The sequence below is a fragment of the Brassica napus genome, chromosome C4 (genome assembly GCF_020379485.1).
Source record: "Brassica napus cultivar Da-Ae chromosome C4, Da-Ae, whole genome shotgun sequence".
NCBI lineage: Eukaryota > Viridiplantae > Streptophyta > Magnoliopsida > Brassicales > Brassicaceae > Brassica > Brassica napus.
The window spans coordinates 49,171,639-49,193,043 of NC_063447.1; the positions used below are offsets into that span (position 1 = coordinate 49,171,639).

General features: G+C 34.3%; 1 protein-coding gene across 3 annotated transcripts; it reads right to left on the minus strand.

Annotated features, from left to right (window-relative positions):
- Positions 1-301: 301 nt before the first annotated feature.
- Positions 302-6,408, minus strand: LOC106393895 (methylesterase 4). Of its 3 annotated transcripts, XM_022701170.2 has the most exons (4): positions 5,965-6,389; positions 1,441-1,482; positions 831-968; positions 302-754 (listed from the first exon to the last, which is right to left on the minus strand). In XM_022701170.2, the coding sequence occupies exons 1-4, from the start codon at positions 6,358-6,360 to the stop codon at positions 473-475; spliced, it is 858 nt and encodes a 285-aa protein (XP_022556891.2). In that variant the 5' UTR covers positions 6,361-6,389; the 3' UTR covers positions 302-472. The 3 variants fall into 3 exon arrangements, with proteins under 3 accessions (XP_022556891.2, XP_022556892.2, XP_022556893.2); XM_022701171.2 differs by lacking the exon at positions 1,441-1,482 and having other exon boundaries at positions 5,965-6,387; XM_022701172.2 differs by lacking the exon at positions 1,441-1,482 and having other exon boundaries at positions 592-693; positions 5,965-6,408.
- Between the last annotated feature and the right edge of the window lie 14,997 nt (positions 6,409-21,405).

Here is a 21,405-nt window from a genome sequence, read left to right on the forward strand (position 1 = left end):
AATTATTAATATTTTTATCAATAGGAACTTGGTGTGTGTATCTCCACCGTTGGAGATGGCCTAAGATTATCAGAAATCAATGAGTAAAGCTTTAGAAAAATAACTTCCTCAAACACTTTCACTCACCAAAGTTGCTACTCAGAAACAGAGTAACGAAGATCAAGGTACTTAACTCTGTTTTTTTTAAATAAAGATTACAACAGTAATTCATATAACCTTTCTTATGAACAATATCATTTGCTGTGCCTTTAAGTTCTGCTCTAAGGTTAAGTAAGAGACCAAATGAAACTGCATCTGAGTGTATGTTTTAGGTTTTTTTTTTTGTAATTCATATAACCATTCTTATGAACAATATCATTTTCTTATTTCTTATACAGATATAATGTAGTCACCCAAATCAATCACATCAGGCTTATTATTGTGGTGGAAGCTGAATCTTGTAACTAAAATCCAGCGAAGATCTCAGGTTTATTTAAGCATATTTATCCGCAACCACCAAGAGAAGAGCACAGAGTTCTTGAGGCTTAGAAAACATTGCCATATGATCTGCATCTTTGATCTCCATCACTTCTTTTACAGGAAAATTGCTGATCATCCAACGCTGGTAATCCTCAGGTATTGCAAGGTCCTCTCCGCATACGATATAAATACGTGTAACAGATCCGTACCCATCCTCGCTAAAGTTTCTTGTCCCTGCTAGATTGTCTGTAACTATGGGGTTTACCCTCACCAACATTTTCGCCAATTCAAGATCCTAACACGCCACAACAAAAATCAACAAAAAGATTTACCTTTGAAAGTAGAGATTATTATTAAGCTTAGAGTCATACTTCTGGTGGAGAGAGCTGATAGAGATTTGTGGCCATGAAGTTTGGTCCAAAAAGGGCAAACTCTAAAGGGTGATCAGGTTTCCCGTAGGTTCCGAAGACGGTGTCCAACCAATCCTCTTGGGCGAAACTTGTGATCAGCTGCAGATTTCAGTCTATCAGAATCACTTGGAAGAGATCAAACCGGTGCAACCAAATCATCGGTACGTACCTTTTCTAAACACACAATATTATGAAAAGCTTAAGAAAGCAAAAGAACTATTGAGAGAAAACTCGTTGAAGCAATACAGGTTTAAGATTGTTAATGAATGATTTATTATACTCGTATATATAACCTTCAAAAACTTTGATAATTTTTTTTTTTTGTCATCAACCTAACTTTGATAATTTTCTTTGAATAAGAATATTTTAAGCCTAAAAACTAGCTCATTTTTTAATAAAACATTAGATTTTCATCCGCCTTTTAAAACGCCGAGATTGTTGTTTAGTGTTTAACAAAATTTTAGTTTTTGTCATTTTTATTATTTATGAATTATTAAACAAAAATTTTCAAAGGAGGTAAGAGAATTAATTCAATTCTCTTTGTAGCCAAGTGAAGAGAATTTAACCTTACCCTTTGTTGTATTTGTCTGCTACGAAACTGCGATTCTTTTTTCTGCACGAATCATAAATAAAAGCTGAGATATCTTTTTTTTTTTTTATCAAATAAAACTGAGATATCTTGACTTACGATTTGTAGCCAATGAAAGGGTATTTTCTTTTCTAGTTTGTGTTTGGTAATAACACTATGATTTGTGTCCACATATTTGTTTCTTTTCTAGGTAAAATTATTGTGTTCTGTTTGTTTTATTAAAATATAGTAACCGTTTTAATTAGAGTAAGCGCTAAAATGGTTCTTGAGGAGCACTAAATGTGTATCATATATTGAATGTGTAATTGTGTATTAATAGAATCCATTTGTAGAAAAATTACCCTTAATGAGAATGGCGCAGCTTAATGGCAGCGAAACCCCTCTTGAAATCAGGTCTGTGGAAGTATATAGGCTCTGGATACAATACTAGAGGGTGTGATGAGCCGTGGATCCCTACAATTCCTCCACGTCTGCCATCTGGTATAAGGCCAATTCAGAAGCCGAACATGCTTGACTACGAGCTTATTGATCGCAACTCCAAGAGTTGGAACATAGACCTGTTGAAAACAATCTTTGCTTCGGAAGATATTCCGCTTATCACTAGCCTGCGCATCAGCAGGTCCTTCATAGTTGATAATTTCTGCTGGGTCCATACAAAATCTAGAATATACTCCGTCAAAACCGGATATGACGAGATGCGTAGGCTGGGCAATGAGTGATGTCTTGAGATTTTACATGATTTACTTGCCATTTTTATATTCATTTGAATCACTTAGAATGCATTTAGAGTCCAATTAGGTGCATAGCATATGCATTTGTGGTATTTTAGGTTTGGTGAAGCTCAAGTTGAAGTTATGAAGGTTTGGGCAAGATAAGTGGACAAGATGGAGTGAAACTGGTGAAACGCGGGTGTGCATTGCGGACAAAGGCGGCCCGCAGATTCCGGTCCGCGAAGGCCATTTGGCACGGACAAACCGCGGCCATGCAGCGCCGCCTGATGGTGTCCGCGGCACGAGCCATGCTGAAGAGCGCGGCCATACAACGCGGGCTCGTCCTGTCCGCGGAAAACGACCAGAGACACCATGTTCTGAGACGACGAACCAAGGCCATGCAACGCGGCTGGGAGCTGTCCGCGGTGATAGGCGATGACAAGGGACGTGGTCGTGTACCGCGGGTCGAGGCAGGCCGCGGATTTGGGTCTGAGACAGCGTGTTCTGAACGCACGGACCGCGGCCATGCAGCGCGGGTTGAGGCCATCCGCGGCCGATACCAAAACTGTCTTATCAATTTGTTTTTCGGGTCAAATCTGGGTTTGTCGGATTGACCCGGTTAGAGTTTTAAACCTCTATAAATACTTTTAAGACCTAATCTTAGGACATATCTTGTTTTCTCTTAAAAATACGTTGATATTTTGGAGAACGTTTGAATCTTTAGTAATGTAATGTTTCTTTCTTGAGTAATTTGAGTCTATCTCATCTTCTTAACATGATTTTTCTTGAATCTATTATGAGTTTAAGGTTAATCATGAAGATTAGTGAGTACACTCTGTTTGGATTCATGGGTTAGAATGATTAGGATGATTAAGTGATGATCTAGAATGTTTAGAGTAGATTAATATGTTTCCTTGCTTGATTGAGTGATCCTAATGCTAATCTAGAGTTGGCCATTTTAGATTTGAACTCTAGACATTTCATTGTCCGGAAGGTGTTCGATGAAATGTCTGAGCCAGCTCAACATGCTCTTAGCTTACCCTACCAAAGGGATTTGATGTTAGGGGAGTTTAGAAAGTTGAATGATCCATTCTTAATGATTGCTTGATTGACACAAACCAAAGGAATTTGATGTTTGATCAATGAGAGTAAATGAGCTTTTGTCTTGGAAAAGAACTTTCTTAGAATTGCTATCTAGACTTAGGGGAATGTGTTGATTGAAACCTTGCCATTTTAGATTAAATCTTAGTCATCTGAAATCAAAATCATATGCCCATGATTCCTCCTTTATGCATTTGATGGAAAGTTGCTAGTTAGTTGCGTTAGAACCTTGTTAGTTTAATCAAACCACTTCACTGAACTGAATGCACTTAGATTAAGTTTGAACCTGCATTCTCTTTGCATCAAAATACTTAGAAATGGATTGACATCGTAAATACTACATGATTTGAATTAGGACCCTTGAAAAGTCCATTTCAATGAGCAGCCTGGTGAGCTATGTAAAGAACCTAGTATCTCCAGTTTAACGCAGCAGGCCTGGAAGGTCAAAACAGTACCGAAGATATGACATTTCATGTGGCAGTCCTTATCGAATTGTGTTCCTGTCTGTAGCCGTCTCGCTGACCGGCATTGCCACCCCGTACGAACCTGTCAACGATGCGGACACAACGATGAAACTGTAAACCACGTGCTCTTTGAATGTCCGTTGGCTACTCAGACTTGGACTCTTGCGCAACTACCATTCCATCCGGGCTAATTCCCGAGTTCTTCCGTCGACAACAATTTTGACTGCCTCCTTAACAGAATCCATAAACGGAATGTATCAGAGGATAGCCTGGCCCGTATCCCTTGGATCCTCTGGTTCCTATGGAAAGCGCGTAATGAGAAGGTATTTAATAACAAGGAGATATCGCCGTTGGAGGTGCTGCAATCAGTGACCTCAGAGGCGTCAAGTTGGAGATTGGCGCAGATCATTCCGGACGTATCAGAGGAGAATGACAACATGGACATGCCGGAGTTACCTGACAAACCGCCACAGAGACCTCTTTACAGGTTCGACGCGTCCTGGAAAGAGGACGATGCTCACTTCGGTGGTGGACTCGTGATTGAGAATGAGGACGCGAATACAATGTTCGGTTCATTCGCTAGTAACCGAGTTTTGTCCCCCCTACACGCAGAGTTCAGCACTTTGTTGTGGGCCATGAAATCCTCGCTAATTCTCGGTCACGTCTCGATGACTTTTGAATCAGACTGTTTGCAGCTGGTTAGGCTAATTGAGGAAGAAGAAGAATGGCCAAGTCTTATGGCTGAGTTTGATGAATTCCTTGTTCTTTGTTCTAATTTTTTGTTTTGCTTCATTTCTTTTGTTTCACGTTTAAAGAATCTCCGAGGTGATCGCCTTGCGAAAGATGCTAGGTCTCGCGGCTTTTGTTTTTTCATGTACACTCTGAGATCTCAACTTGGCTGGTGCTAGACACCACTTGGCTGAATCATCTTAACAAAAGTACGTAGCTTTCGATGTAAAAAAAAAAAGAGAAGTCCATAAAATAGTATTAAAGCAAGTTGCATTTTTGTAAATCGTATATGAGAGAAAGGTTATTTTCATATAATATTTCTGTTTTAATAAAATAAATGCCTAAATATACCGAGATTTTAATTTTTTTTTACGGCACCGAGATTTTTCTCTAACATAACCGAGATTTTAATTATGTTAGCGATTTAGAACATAAGCAGATGAGGTTCTAGTGTCGGGCATGGGATATATACAATATTTTTAATAAATGATTATTTAATTATGTCTGATGGAAATAAATAATCTAATAAAAGTAAATAGTTATCTGATTCCGTCAAAATTTCCCATTAAAATTTTGAAGACTTTATCAAACTTAAATATTTAATTAATTTCTATGGAAATTAGTAAGAATATTTTTGAGTTTTTTGACGGAAATATATATACATATATATATTCAATTTTGTTAGAAATTTTCTGAAGAAAGTATTAAAAATATATTTATTGAATTTGTCAGAAATTCGTCACAAATTCGTCATATTTTTTGACGGATTTAGTTCCATTGAAAATTCCATCAGAAATTCCAATGTTTTTTTATAGTGTATCATTCATGACTATAATGTAAACACGGGAAATTGTGGCTATATATTTGGTGGCTAGCTTAACCACAGAACTATGATCATTTAGTGGCTAAAGTTTAGTGGATAGCCAGCTACGATGATATAACCACGGTGGTAGTATAGTCAGATTTTTAAATATCTAATCGTGGTCATTTTTCATATAGTCAAGGAATATCATGTAAGTCATGAAAAGTTGGTGGCTATAGAATTTTCTTTTAACAGTGGAGACTTTTCTGCCTAATAGATTGAGAGAGAGAGAAACAAAGCAGGGATCCACACGGATAAAAGACTGTAAAAGAGATAAAATTAGAGTGTGACAGAGGGTTTTATTTTTTTTCATCTCTTAGAGATGTTGTATAGTTGTTGTTTCTTCTCTAGATTCAGTTGTCGTTAAATGCTTCATGGCACTTCTCTAACAACGGTTCTACTTTGTTTTTTTGGTATAACACTGTTTTACTTTGTTGCACATAAAAAAATGTTCTACCCAAAGGAAAAGATTTGGATGCATCTCTGACTAGTCTCCTATCAAAAGAGATAACTCATCGTTTGTTATGTTTCAGGTTTGATTGAGAGATGAAAAAAGTTAATGATAATGATATTAGCTTCCTCAGTTTTATTAAAAACATAAAGCTGCACGCGCAAGTATAGAGATTGCAGTTAGTGTTACCTTTTGGTAAACATAAGCAGGTGGATTTCTTGTATCGGGCATGAAAGCTGTCATGAAGACAATAACAGCGATCTTGCATGGGAAGATGTCTGCAGCAAGCGCAGCACATATTCCTCCCATGCTATGAGCAATAACAATCACCTTTTCGTCATCTGAGCAAAGAGAGTTCAGAAACTCAAGCAACGGTTTGCAGTAATCCTTTAAAGTCTCAATCTCTTCCAAGCTGGTCATGTTTATACCAGATGTAGCCAGATCCACAACTGTCACATAGTGACCTGCAGCCTCCAGCTGCGTTTTCAGTTTGTACCAAGTCCATGCGCCGTGGCAGAGCCCATGGACGAGCACAAACCGCTTCTTGTACTTCTTACTTTCCATTGTATTCTTTACTTTCTGCATGTTGGCTCAATACTTATATAGACGAGTTCTCATGGTCATTCAGAAATCAGAACATCAGCATCAGAGAATTTCCCGCAAATCTGTCAACCTTACAATTAAAAACGGAAAAGAAAGAAAGCGAAAGTGAAAGTGGGAGAAACGTAAGAAACTCTACGAGTGAAAGTGAAAGTGGGAGAAACGTAAGAAACTCTACGAGTCATGAGAGACTCAAAAGCAACATCACCTTCTGAATAGTAAAAACTCTATGAATCAATAATGTTGGGACTATGGTATTTTATTTTTTTATAGAGTTATACATTAATTAAAATTTTAAAAATTAGATTCATATTATTTGGTGTATATTTTTATGTTTCATAGAATTCAAATGGAGTATTAAATATAATTTTACTAAATATTAACATATATTGAATTTTTTTTTTTGAAAAAGAGCTTAACATATATTGAAATTTTAAGAAAAATATAGAAAATTTCATTGTGAATATAAAACCAACAATATAATATTTAATTTGTACTTATATAAAATGTATATATATATATAGATTATTAATTTATGATTTTAATGGAACCATGTATTTATATAAGACTTTCTAAAAATTATTATCTTATTATTTTATAGATTTATACTTTGAACTGGTCCAATTCGGAAACGGAGAAATTTATTAATTTATAGTTTTTATTAATTTGTAGAGTTTCTACTGTAGTTTTATTTTATATTTAAATTTAATTACATAATAAAATTATATTAATATATATAAATACTTGTGATACCCATTAAAAACTATGCTAATAGTGATGTGGGATAACATGTTATTTCTCGAGAACATGCTAATAGTGATGTACACCGAACTACGGACACGTGCTAAATGTCCCTGAATTAAATATTTCAAACGTATTTTTCCTCAAAATTAAAGTTACACAGTGGAAGCTTCATGTATTGCATAAAGGTTTATGAAGCAGATGTCCGGCCTTCGATTAAAAAAAAGACTGTAAACCGCTCTTTGGCGAGAGAATGTTAAATCACCGGTGACCACGTGTTAGGGATATCTAAGTGTAGTCGGATTCGAAGTCAGTTCGCTTAGCGACGCTGAAACGCCGTGCTACCACCCGACCATTACCACGTGGTTCGAACTCAGCTGCGACGCTGGAACTCAGCTCGCTTAACGACGCTGGAACGCCATGCTACCACCCGACCTCCCCGGCCTTCGATTAAGAAGGAAAAAAACTAGACCAAAATCTTTCCCACATGGTCAAATATGAAGGGTGTGAGAAAACTCGTTGAAATGGTCAACGTCTTTCCATAGATTCGCAGCTGAAGCTCCATGTCGGTTGAACATTATAATGTTTGAGGAACCCGGTAGACAGATCGTGAAAACTATCGACATAATTCTCCGTTGGCCTTGAGAACCATATCAAAGTTGGTCTGTTGATATTTTCCACAAACAACTGACAATATCCCGCATCTTTTTTCTTTAGTGATAAAGTATGCTTGCCCCATATGATCAAGAGGGATTAGATTATGAACAAAACTTAGGTTCATCCCCTAGGGTGAACCTTTAAATTCACTCTACCTTTTATGATCAATCAAAGTAACACATAGATTATTAATTAAAAAATTTTAAATTAAATAAAAAATAGCTACAAAAAATAAAAACGCTAATTTTAACGACGCTAACGCTTCCAGCTAAACCCTAAACCCTAAATCTAAAATCCTAAACCCAAATCCAAACTCCTAAACCCAAACCTATACCCTAAGTCATAATCCTAGACCCTAAACCCAAATTATATACCCTAAACCCAAAAACTAGACTATAAACCTAAACTCTATACCCTAAACCCAAATCCTAGACCCTAAACCCAAACAGTAAACCTTAAACCCAAATTATATACCATAAACCCAAAACTTTAGCCATAAGTCCAAACGGTAGATCCTAAACCCAAACCGTAAATCCTAAACCTAAAATCTATACCCTAAACCCAAATCCTAGACCTAAAACTCAAACGGTAAACCCTAAACCCAAACCCCAAACTTAGATGCTATAGGGTTTGGGTTAAGGTTTACGGTTTGGGTTTATGGTCTAAGACTTGGGTTTAGGGTATAGGGTTTAGGTTTATAGTCTATTTTTAGGTTTAAGGTATATAATTTGAGTTTAGGGTCTAGGATTAGGGTTTAGGATATAGGGTTTGGGTTTAGGAGTTTGGATTTGGGTTTAAAATTTAGGGTATAAGGTTTAGAATTTAAGATTTAGGGTTTAGGGTTTCACTGGAAGCGTTAGCGTCATTAAAATTAGCGTTTTTATTTTTTGTAGCTATTTTTTATTTAATTTAATGTTTTTTAATTAATAATCTATGTGTCACTTTGATTAGTTCTAAAAGGTGGAGTGAATTTAAAGGTTCAGCCCAGGGGGCGAACTTAAGTTTTGTCCATGAAGTGAGAAACCTCGGTGAGTTGTGTTCTGTCTCTTTCCAATTTTCGACTCTTGAACAATAAAGAGATGTTCTCAAGTCACAAAAGTTAAATTACCAGTTGGATTGATTTTCATCGTTTTATGAAGAAGAATCCAGAAAGAGAAACATAGTCTTTTTCACATAGATACTTCTTGTTTTTGTTTTGGCATATATCTTGCCTCCAACCCTACGTTATGACACACACTGGGTTTATACTCTTAATTTTGAATGATATTAAGCTCGTATACTGAGGTATGAGTTAGTTTGATCAAACTTTTGAAGGAAAAATGCTCCGGACACAAGATTTTCAGAAGTTTCAAGAAGCTTCTACGATATGGAAAGCTTCAAAACCTATCTGCAACATCAAAAGGGTACATCATGGCTAGTTTCATCACTATTAGAAAACTGTCCTTTAACGTTCTAGAGTCTTGCACCCTTCGTTTGCATCTTTGTTGCAGTTTCTTCCAGTACCCTTCACGAGGATGCATCATGCATGGCATCAATGAGGAAACTAAAATGCATCATGCATGGCATCAATGAGGAAACTAAAATGAATATGTTTTTATAAACACGTTGTGAAATGGTCTATGAATCTGCGGTATGAGAACACAGGTGATAGAATTAGATTGGTAGGAGGTTGGAAATAGAGTTCTTTAAGGCCACATTGTGAAGCTGATTTGGGAAGGACACAAAAATGGTGTTTTAAAGTTCTGCTCTAAAAGGTTAAGTAAGAGACCAAATGAAACTGTATCTGAGTGTAATGTTTAGTTTTTTTTTTTTTGAAATTTATATAACCATTCTTATGAATAGTATCATTTGCTATGTCGTTAAGTTCTGCTCTAAGGTTAAGAGACCAAATGAAACTCAATCCGAGTGTAATGTTTTAGTTTTTTTGTAATTCATCTAACCATTCATATAACCACCAGCTCTGGGGGAGAGACTGATGAAGATTCGGGGCCATGAAGTTTGGTCCAAAAAAACTCCAAAGAGCGATCAGGGTTCCCCTAGACTAGAGATGCAAAATGGGTTGTCCATGTTCGATGGACATAGTTAAATAGACAAAACAGTTTATTGAGCATTATTTTTTAAGTCTAAATTGTATTTAGTTCAAATAGTCCAAACCCAAAATTGACCATTCCAAAACCTTCCTCGGGCTCCAATAATTTTTTTGCATTAACATACTAAATCCATAAAATTAAAAACATAACTTCATACTTAATTCATATAAAATACATATACAATGTGAGAACTGTACATAATTTTACGATTTTAGTGAGAAAACCCAATTTCGTAAATTTGCCGAAAACATGATTTTGAAGTTTTGACGGGAAAACGTGATTTTACGGTTTTGACGAGAAGACGTGATTTTATGGTTTTGGTATGAAAACATGATTTTACGGTTTTGATGGGAAAACACAATTTTGCGGTTTTGGCAGGAAAACATGATTTTTTGTTTAGACGGAAAACATGATTCTGCGGTTCTAGCGAGAAAGAGTGATTTTGCGGGTTTGGCTAAAAAACGTGATTTTACAGTTTTAGTGAGAAAACGTGATTTTACGGTTTTGGCAAGAAAACATGATTTTACGGTTTTGGCGGGAAAACATGATTATGTGGTTTTGGGTGGAAAATTCGATTTTGCGGTTCTGGCAAGACATTGTGATTTTTCGGTTTTGGCTGAAAAAACGTTATTTTATGATTTTGATGGAAAACATGATTTTACGGTTTTAGCGGAAAAACGTGATTTTGCGGTTTTGGCGGGAAAATGCGATTTTGTGGTTTTAGCGGAAATCATGATTCTGCTGTTTTGCGAAAAGGTAATTTTACAGTTTTGGCGGAAAAAATGTGATTTTATGATTTTGGCGGGAAAATGTGATTTTATAGTTTTGGCGGGAAAACTTGATTTTATGGTTTTGACAGAAAAATGTGATTTTGCAAATTTGGGGAAAACATATTTTTTATTTCTATTTTTCTTTCAACTTAAAAAATCTTATATTTTTAGGTTTATTGGTTGTTCATGTCCAAATGGTTTCTGCTCATCTAATTCAGAGTTAATGGGTTTCACTTCAATTGAACAACTTTAATTTTTGGGTCTAATATGATCAGATTATTTGGATTTGGTCTTGGCTAACCCATGATCATTAATTTAAGTCCATTTGACATTCCTAATGGTCATTAAGTCCATTTCAGGCTATCAGATTCTTTTGGAAGAGATCAAACCGGTGCAACCAAATCATTAGGTACGTACCTTTACTAAACACAATGTTGTGAAAAGCCTAAGAAAGCAAAAGAACTGTAGAGAGAAAACTCATTGAAGCAAATATAGGTTTTGATTTTTCTAATTAGAGTTTTTTAAGCCTTAAATCTACCTCATTTTATATAAGAAAACTAGATTTAAACGCGGGATTGCTATTTAACACAATCTTTTAAAAAAATTATTTTTAATTATTTATGGATTATTAAACAATAATTAACAAAGGAGTGAGGAGAATTAATTCAATTTCTCTTTGTAGCCAAGTGAAAAGAATTTAACACTACCTTTTGTTGTGTCTGCTACGAAACTGAGATTCTTTTTTTCTGCATAATTCATAAATAAAAGCTGATAATATAAATGTCACATATAAAATAATGAATTTTATCTTAAGAATTCAAAATATTATCTAGTTTGGAACATTTTTTCTAAACGTCAAATATCAAAACACGGAAAAAGTATTAGTTTTAGAAAATATAATCGTAACACTCTGAAATATAGTGATGCGTGTGAAATTTCTTTAAAAAATAATATAAACATCTTTATCTTTTATTGATCATTTGTCAAAAAGAAATCATAATTAAATGTAAATAGAGTACTGGACAGATGGATGATTTATTATGAAGTATCTAGGTAAAAATCTGTGCTACGCTGCAGAACATCATACATAAATAAGATTTGTATATAGATTTAAGCCATTTTACTCCTTGAAAAAGTGGTTAAAAGTTCTTCTAGATTCTGGGCAGGTGTTTATTTTCTGTTATATATATATATATATATATATATATATATTTTCTGTCCGATCATTAGTGATATATATTTTTAATGTAATATAACTATTTCAAATTTTTTTATTTATAATTTACATCTTATAATTAATCGATTGTTTAAAACCATCAGATGTATTTTTCACTTTTTATTATATATTTATCTTATTGTATTTGAATTTAGTTGTTAAATAAATTAATATATTCATGAAAAAACATATTTGAAATTATTTTTTATTTAATTTATGTTAAATTCTATCCCGCTCTTCAAAGCTAGATTTCTTTTTACCAATATCTTTTATGTCTTTTTTATTTTGGATAATATATTATTGTATACACAAATCTAAGATATGTTAATATTTAGATATGTATTATATACTTTGCTAATTTTATGTCATTCTGTCATCGTATTATATTTTTAATATAAATATTTTATATTTATGAAAATAAAATTTATAAACTTATCAATTTAATATAATTTTATCATATTTATTTCAATATAATAATTTTATTTTAACATGATGATTATGATTATAAAGTAGATAAAAATATGATAGAATTTTAATTTTTTATTTTATAAACGATAACTTAATATATATTAATGCATAATAATAGTTTTTTGCTAATAACGAAATTAGTGAAAATATTTACATAATTTTTTTGAAAATTAAGATATTCTTAAAATATTTGTTGACAAATTTATTATAGTTTTAAAATATAATATAAAATACATATTTATGTTCAAAATGAAAGATATCATGAGTAAAGTAATTACAAAGATTTTATACATGTATCATATAGTTTTCTAATGTTAACCCGTCTTACAAATATATTATACTTTTATTTTTGAACTTAAATATTTTATACTTATAAAATAAAATATATAATTTTATCAATTTAATACAATTTATCATATTTTTCTCAATATGATAATTTTATTTTAATATAATTGATTATGATTATATAATAGATAAAGAAATAAGATATTTTTATTTTTCCTTTTGTAAACGATAACTGAATATACTAATTTATAAGAATATTTGAAAAGTAATTTCGAAAATTTCGAAAATTTTAAAATATTTAAATATAAATTTTGAAAATTAAAATATTTAAAACAAATTTGCTAGAATTTTTAAATAAATATATTTATATTTAAAGTGAAAAAAATATCAAAAGATATTATGATTAAATTAGTTCAAAAATTCTATATATTATTAGCTTAGTAAAATATATTAAATAAAATTTCTAAATAATGGTCCAAATGCTGTTCTTTTGTTTTTTTTTCTTTGCTTAAATTTGGAAATGCTGTTCTTTTATCAATCAGTGAATTATTTAAAATTCCTAAATAAAAAAACAGCATCACAAATTCTTTGGTCGAAAAATACTTACCATTTGTTGTAAATAGAAGGTTTGAGAACTGAATGTTTCTGTGTATTATTAATGGTAACATGAGGTTCCTTATATAAGGATTACAAGATAGAGATAAAAGGAAATAGTACAAATACTAATCCAACATGATTTAGGATAATTACTAAATCATAAACCAACAAGGAATATAAAAACTAGAATAATGGAAAGTCTCTCTCCAGGTCGCGGCCGCCGCCTCTCTCTCTAGGGTCTCTCTAGGGTTTGGGCCGGTTATGGACATTTATCAATTGATTTATAACACTCCCCTTTGGATGCCATAACCATTCAGAGATTGTAATACGCTTCATGTTGCCTCATTAAAACCTTATAAGGAAAACCCAGTGGGACAAAACCATGATGAAGGAAAAAGAGTACAACACGCACTACTCTCCCTGATGTGAACCTCAGTGGAAGTTCTTTAGTCTACGCATCAGATGCGTGAACTGTCCTGAACATGCAGGTGGGGAATCAGCCAGTTTTATTTCTGTACCGTAATTAGACCACTTCGACCTCTTAGGTCCTTTCTCATGTCCTTTGACATCGTGCATCTTATTGAAATAGATGAGCTGATCAATGTGAACCACATTGTCCTCGAATCTTTTGCAAATCATGTATGCATGGATCTTTTTGCAAAACGTGTCCATGGTCTAGACGTGATTGTCTACCATCGACTGTTCTTATGCTTTGGTCGGACAAACTAAGCATACTCATGGACAATATTCCGAGCATGATACTATGAATTAATGATCTCAGGTTATGAGACTATGATCTGGTGTCTTACTACACGGATGTGTACCACTCGGACGTGTACCAATGCCTTTGTCCATTGATCTTTCTATTATCATCATACTCTTAATTTAATTGATCCATGTTGAGTCATAGACTTCAACTTCATAAGTTCACGGATACTACCTTTGGTTATTATGATCCGTGATGATGATAAAGTACGGATGGTATGAGTTTCTTTTACTCACTACTATCGACCATACTGATCGACCTATGTTTTGAATTATAGACATTGTCTATACATGTCCACAACTCGTTCCATGAATGTCCAAGATCATGATGTGATCATTGATCATTGCTGCAAGGAGCTTTACAATTTTATCAAATTATGGCTCATCGGCCAGAATATACTCATGGACCCATACACATGGTCATCGATCTCTCTTTTGCATTCGGTGATGCCATATATATATATATGCCTTGGACGTTGCAGTCCTTTATCCATCTCTTGATGGCGTCCCATGACCTCTGTTGCTGTGGATTATATCACACACTACGAGTTTGATTATACATCTATTAGGTCATGGATCTCGATTACACGAGCTGATGGACTACAAACACTTTGGTATCTGATCGAGAAGGATGTATAAAACGTCTCCTCTCATCCTCACGACAATGTTTCGTGGGAGTAACGGTAGTAGCAAACTATTTTGCTATGCCGGATCCTAATCAATGGATCTGATGTCGGTTTGGTCAATCCGAAGACATGTTATATGAGATAACAAACCGGGGTAATTTAGATCACTTTCCTTTAGGCTGATCTTGATTCTCCACTAGCCCGTACTACGATCTAGTCGGTCCATGCTAGGGTTACAGATTAATAGATAATCTATATCAATCAACTAACCTCTTTTGGTTTAGTATAAACACAAGGAATTTCGATTTTATAAATTCTCATATGAACTGAATTGGATTGTTCTTTCACAATTCCTTACTAGTATTACATACTATATGCATACGCACTACAAGAAAAATGCGTTTTAATAGCGGACGAAAAATGCTATCTAACAATACGATAGCGGTTAATCAAGCGCTGTATCATCGTCCGTGATAGTAGGCCAAACACATTAGATAGCGGTTTTTTGAAGTGATATCTTATTGTTATATAATATAGCGTTTTTTGTTATGCAATTAAATATTCTTTAATAGCATATTTTTTTTGCTATTATTAACATTAAATTTGGTAATTTTACAATTATTTTTTATTTTAATTATTTTAAAATAAAAACAGAATTAAAAATTAAAATTGATTTATATATTTAAGATTTCTTTATTATTTACATTTATTTACAGTTAATTGTTTTACAAAAATATATAAAAAAAGTCTAATTAGATAAAAAAGTACTAAACCAAACCAAATAAACCAAAACCCTAAACCAAGCTTAAACCTAATTCCTAATTAACTACCATATGTCGTCTTCTTCATCTTGTACGCCGCCGCACACCACCATGGCACCACCTACGTGGTCTTCTTCATCTTCCAGTCCTCACCAGCCCCACCACCACCTTCGTCGTTGTCTCTTCTATGCTCTTCACATCCACCTTGATTCTTCTTCTTCGCTGTGGGATTTGAGAGTCAAGCTTCAGAGATGAGGCATACTCGTCGTTGCATCCAGCCACCTTCATAGTCGCTCGCCGTCTTCGTGGTCTTCTTCTCCACGGAGCTTGCTCGCCGTCTTCCTGGTATTCTTCTCCACAGAGCTTGAGAGGAAGCGTACAGAGTTTCCATGGCTATTGAACATAGGCATCGATCCTCCTCTCCAATATATTTCTTCACTTCTTGGACCCAAACTCAAATAAAAATCAGATCTACTTTGTTGTTTCAGTGAATGTACAGAGACAAATTAGAAATCGTAGAAGAAGAAGAAGAAAAAAGAGAATGAGAACGCGGAAAAAAAAATGATAGAAGAATAGTAGATCTCAGATCTACTGGGAGTAAAGAAAGAGAGAATGATTTTAGACCTTTTAGATCAAAAACAATCGATGGCTAAAAGGTGTGATCCTTGTCAAAAAAATTAACCAATAAGAAAGAAGGTTAAAGATAGATAAAAGATTAACCCTTAGATTAGAATCAATCAAAAGCCATTAAAAAGGTAATTAAAACTGTTTCTACATTTATTTTAGATTTCTTTTTAAAATTCCTAAATTTAAAGATTAGATTTAAAAATTTTAATGTTGACAAAAAAGATTTAGAATCCTTACAATTTTAAAAATTTAGATTTGAAAATTATATCTAGTGGATGTATGGTTTATATATGTTTGATGTTAGGAATTAGGGTATAAAGTTTAATTGAGGAATTAAATTTTGTATGTTTGGAAGTTACATATAATAAATTTCTTTTGGTTTTAACGTGTATGTTTTAGTATTGAAATTTTAGAACTATCAAATATGAAGTTTAGGATTTTAGATTTAGAGATTATGCATGATATTGGATTTAATGTATATAGGTTTGGTGTTTAATTTTAAAATATTTAAGTTGATAATTTTATATTTAAGATTTGGAGTTTAAGTTCTAAAATATTATAAAGACTATTAGTGTATTAGTGTTTAACTTTTGCTTTTTAGAGTATAGGGTTCAGAAGTTTGTTTAGGGTTTAGGGATTCAAAAAGTACGCTATTATAGTGTTTATTATTTTATGTGCTATTAAATGTATGCTATCATAGCGTTTCGATTGATGCCGTTCAATCATGGCGTTTTCAAAAATACAAACGCTATCTAAAACTAACGGATATATCAACCATAGCAGAAAGCGAAAAAACGCTTTACTGGTCTGCTATTAAAACGTATTTTTCTTGTAGTGACGATATGCAGCTGCTTTGTTTCAGTTCATGAACAGCTTAGGAACAATGTTGTTCTTTCATCCAGTGATCCATATGCTGCTTACTACATCTTTATATGTCAATCTTTTCATTCTTTTGACCAGACTTTTGTCAATTTCGAAATATGTAGCAGCATCCACTACATAGGAGTTTATCTCCTTATAATCTGTTCCATGGTCTCTGTGAGTATCCTTGTGTAACAAGCTATGATCTATTGCTGTTAGTAGGAAACATAAACACTCTAGGCCTCGTGATCATGTGTCTTTTCTCACGGTTTCTTTATCTCACAAGACTCATCTATTCACTGGTTTATCAGATGGCGTTTATGTATATGGCCACCACTCTATTCTTTTATGAGTACTCTTTCGTGGGTTTTTGATCCTCGTTTATATCTTTATGTTCAAGTGCTATTCTCTTATGTATCTTTATACAATAGTCTTTATGTGTGTGTGTGTCGACACTTTCATGTGGTTCTATTATGTTCCAGACATGATCTATAGATTTGAGATCTTATTATCCAGGACTTTTGTTACCTAGTAGCTTGGCGTCCCAAGACTACATGGTTTGGTACCTTAGATGTGTAGTTGCGCAACCTTTTCTTAATGTCTGGTATGGTTTCCTTTATAACCTCGGATTCTATGCACCATTTTGTTTCCGAGGTTCCTGATGCACGACTTTTCAAGGGTCCAAGATCAAATCAATGTAGTATAAAAGATTGTCGAACCCACAGAGAACTAGAGACTTATACACCAAGAATACACAAGCTATCTTAATCTAAGCAAACAAGAAGATGGATGATTTGTAACAAGCTAAGATCCTAGAAATATAAACAAGGTGATCTCAAATCCAATCAAGAAACAAGTACAAGAACTCAATCAAATGCTAAGGATGGATTCATGGGTAAGGATAATTGATATAAGGTGATCAAGGTTCAATCTAAAGGTGGAAACTTTCAATCAATCTATCAACCTTATGCCTAGACACAACACTAAGCAAACTCCTTCTCAAGATGGAAGCTCATTTGCTAAAATAACTCAAGCATCAAATCTCTTTGGTTGAATATTACTAGAGAAATCATGGAGAACAAGTCTAATAGCAATCCTAGCACCTTTGACATCAAATCTCTTTGGCAAAGCAAGCTAAAATCCTTGAAGAGTTGGTTCAGGCATTTCATCGAACACCTCTCGGGCGTGATATGCCTAGAGATCTATCTTAGAGAGGCCAACTCTAAAATAGCATTGAGATCACTCAACAAGCAAGGAATAAGAAGGATCTACAATAAAACACTATAGATCTACACTTAATCACCCTATTCTACCTTAACCCATGAATCCAAATTGTGTCTACTCACTACTCTCTATGGAAATCCTTAAATCTATGGGAGATTCAAGGCTAATCATGTTTATGAGAAGGAGAAACAAGATATAAGATGAAGAACTTCCTTAGATTAATGAAAAGATTCAAGCTTTATAAAATGAGGCAAAGTGTGTTCTTGAGAGAAAATGAGATAAGTCTTAACTTGGGGATTACAAGAGTATTTATATGGTCTTTGGAAAACCTAATGGTTTCCATAGAAAAGTCTAAAATGCCATTTGAAAATGTTTATTTTCGGCCAAGGTAAAGACGCGACCCGGGTAGATGCCATGGTCGCAACCCGCGTCGGCCAACCCGCGTCAGCTCCTCGTCCAGCTTCTGGGAGGCCGCCCGGGTAAGCTAACCCGCGTCCATCTACCCGCGTCAGGGTTGATATGCCTCTAGTAAATCGATCATAACTCCTCCAATACAGCTCCAAATGACTTGAAACCACTTCCATTAGAAAGATAACTCAATTTCCCACGTCACCCCAAAACATGAGTTTCAAAAGATATCATTAAGGTCTCTATCCATGTTCATATTTCACCCTTTTGCACCACAAATGTCTCTAAACACCTCCAAGAACTCCATAGCACACTTCAGCCCCTAATAAAGACCCATGTATGCAAAATGGACCCTAAAGATGCCTAATTCCTAATCTACATGATCATTATGTACAACAAATGATGGTTAAAACCATGTAAATATGCAAGATATCAACTCCTCCACACTAGTCATTTACTTGTCCTCAAGTAAACTTTTCAAAAACTCAAGAAGGAGAGATATAAAGATGGGAGCTTATAACCAAAAGAGACACTTACAGCACTCAACTTGACATCCTAAGGAAACATAACAAATAGCATGAGCACACTCTCTTATTATACTCTAGCTTCTCAAGGCCTATCAATACTCTTATGCTTCTACACAAGTTGCAATACTCATCAACTAACAAGTTCCTTCAACCAGCTCTCACATTGATTCATACACACACACACAAGGTGAATTCTCACAAATGCGCACATGATCTCAATCATTTGGCTAGGTAAGCAATGGTCTAATATGAATGAAGAGAAGGATTCAAATGTTTTCATTTCATGGTGGTTATCACTCAAAAACAAGGAGCTTGATCATTATGCAAAATTTATCTAAGACTAGAAGCAATTCATGCATACATAGATCCATTCTCATCATTCTACCATTTTCCTAAGTGATTACAAGTTCTACCCTTTTCATCACCATCTTAAAGCCAAAATAACACCCACTCACATCACTCACCCAATGAACAACTCTCTTTTTCTTTTGACTCAACCAACTAGGGAATTTAATTTTCTTTTTACAACACTTAGCTCTAACTCTTTCTCATTCCCCTTCCCACCTTCTCTTTGATTCTCTTTTTTTTTATAAGGGGGAAGGTCCTTTGTACATAATCTAGAGCTTCATACTTTTCTTTTGTCCCTAGAGTTTTTTTTTTTTTATGACACTCTTTTGTTCATCTTTCTCACTCCCAAAACCCAAGATATTAACATTTAGAACACACAAACCCCTCTCACCATCCCCAAATGCTAGCTCATTTTGCTAGCAAGAGATGAGAACAAATCTATGTCGTCGCTTCCAATACTCTCAAGATTTTGCACATAACAAGCTATCAAAAGAGGTCTCACTCATGCAATTCAATGTTTGGTCTCAAAGAATGGCTAGGGTTGTAGGTATGGAGTGCCATTTGGGTTAACAAAGATTGGTATAATGGAATAAGATAACTCAAATGTGTATGAGATCCATGATCAAGTATGCAAATGCCCATATGCACGAGAAATTAAGTTCATTCAAGCTAAGTTCAGATTGGAGTTGATCTTAAGAACAACGCCAATATCAAGCAAGCAAACAAGTTTCAAGAAGAGTTTTCAAGGCTCAAAGCATGCAAGGCTTTCAAGAGATGCTTAAGCTACTTGATATGTTAACTAGGGTGTCACTTTCAATTCTAGACAAGTGTTCTTTACAAGGCATTTTCAACTTCTGCTTCATATGCAAGTGAATGCAACCTCTATGCTCTAGACTCAATCCTAAGGATGCAAATGATGCAACTAAAGCTTCTTTTTGTGTTTTTCAAAATTTTCAAATTTTTTTGGTTTTTCTATGTATATATGTATGTACAATGCAATGCATGAGACTCCAAATAATCAAAGCAAACATGATTAAATACTTGGTACCTACCCCAAACTTAAGTCATAGTCTCTGTGTGATTAAGAGAAAATGAGATACCGAAAATATGAGAAAAGCAAATGGTATTTACAATGAAAGGTTGGAGTGGTACATCAAAGGGAGACTGGGGTGTGATAATGGGTGTTTAGAGTAGCAATGCTTGGCCGCCTTTCCTGTCTTATTGGCTCTAGACTCAACCTGAAAGACCTCAACCATACTTATTAAACAACCTAAAAGAAAGAAAGATAAAGAAATATATACAATGGATAAACATGGGGTTTTCTCCCAAGTGAGCTTGTTTTAAGTCTCTAGCTTGGCTTTGTGTGCTTGTTAATCATAAGTATCAAAAGGTTGGGCCAATGCACCTTTGGTCCTTCTCCTACAAGAACAAGGAACCAAGTATGCAAAGGAGCACGCTACTGTCCATAGAAAATAGACAGATTTTTCCTCAAAGAGCTTCACTAAGGATGTGACATGAATTATGAAATGCTCCTTGAGGTTCAGATGATCATAAGAATCAAAAGCATTTGGTGGAGACACAAATTCAACTACAGGCTCAAACGAAGTTTTAACAAAGTAGTCAACTCTATCTCCATCAATCAAATAAAACACAATGTTCTCATTCTCATGAAAGTTTTTGACAAGGGGGTTTTCTATATCAAACAAGAGTCTATCAACATCAAGTTCATCCCCTAAATCAGCTAGTTCAAGAAAAGGTCTAGAATTCTCAAGCATCATAAAGTCGGATTCAAGATCAATTGAAGCACAAAGATAGTTCCTGTCAAAACAAACTTCAAGATGAATCCTAACAAGCTTTTCTACTCTCAGATCATCTAGTTTTCTAGTTTCACATATCAGATCAAGACATTCATTGATGAGCAATTGAGTATTCAAATCAGAGGCAATATTTTCAACACAAGGCAAGCAAATATTCTTACATTGAATTTCTAAAGTAGTATTGCATATACCTTTTAGTTGGGTTGGTGGAACCCAATAAAATACCTCTTTGAGCTGTTGAG

Coding starts and splice junctions, on each gene's coding strand:
- LOC106393895 (XM_022701170.2), bottom strand. CDS start 6,360: ATGCAGAAAGTAAAGAATACAATGGAAAGTAAGAAGTACAAGAAGCGG. Junction 969..1,440: donor GCAGACAAATACAACAAAGG/GTAAGGTTAAAT, acceptor TGAAATCTGCAG/CTGATCACAAGTTTCGCCCA. Junction 755..830: donor ATCAGCTCTCTCCACCAGAA/GTATGACTCTAA, acceptor GTGGCGTGTTAG/GATCTTGAATTGGCGAAAAT.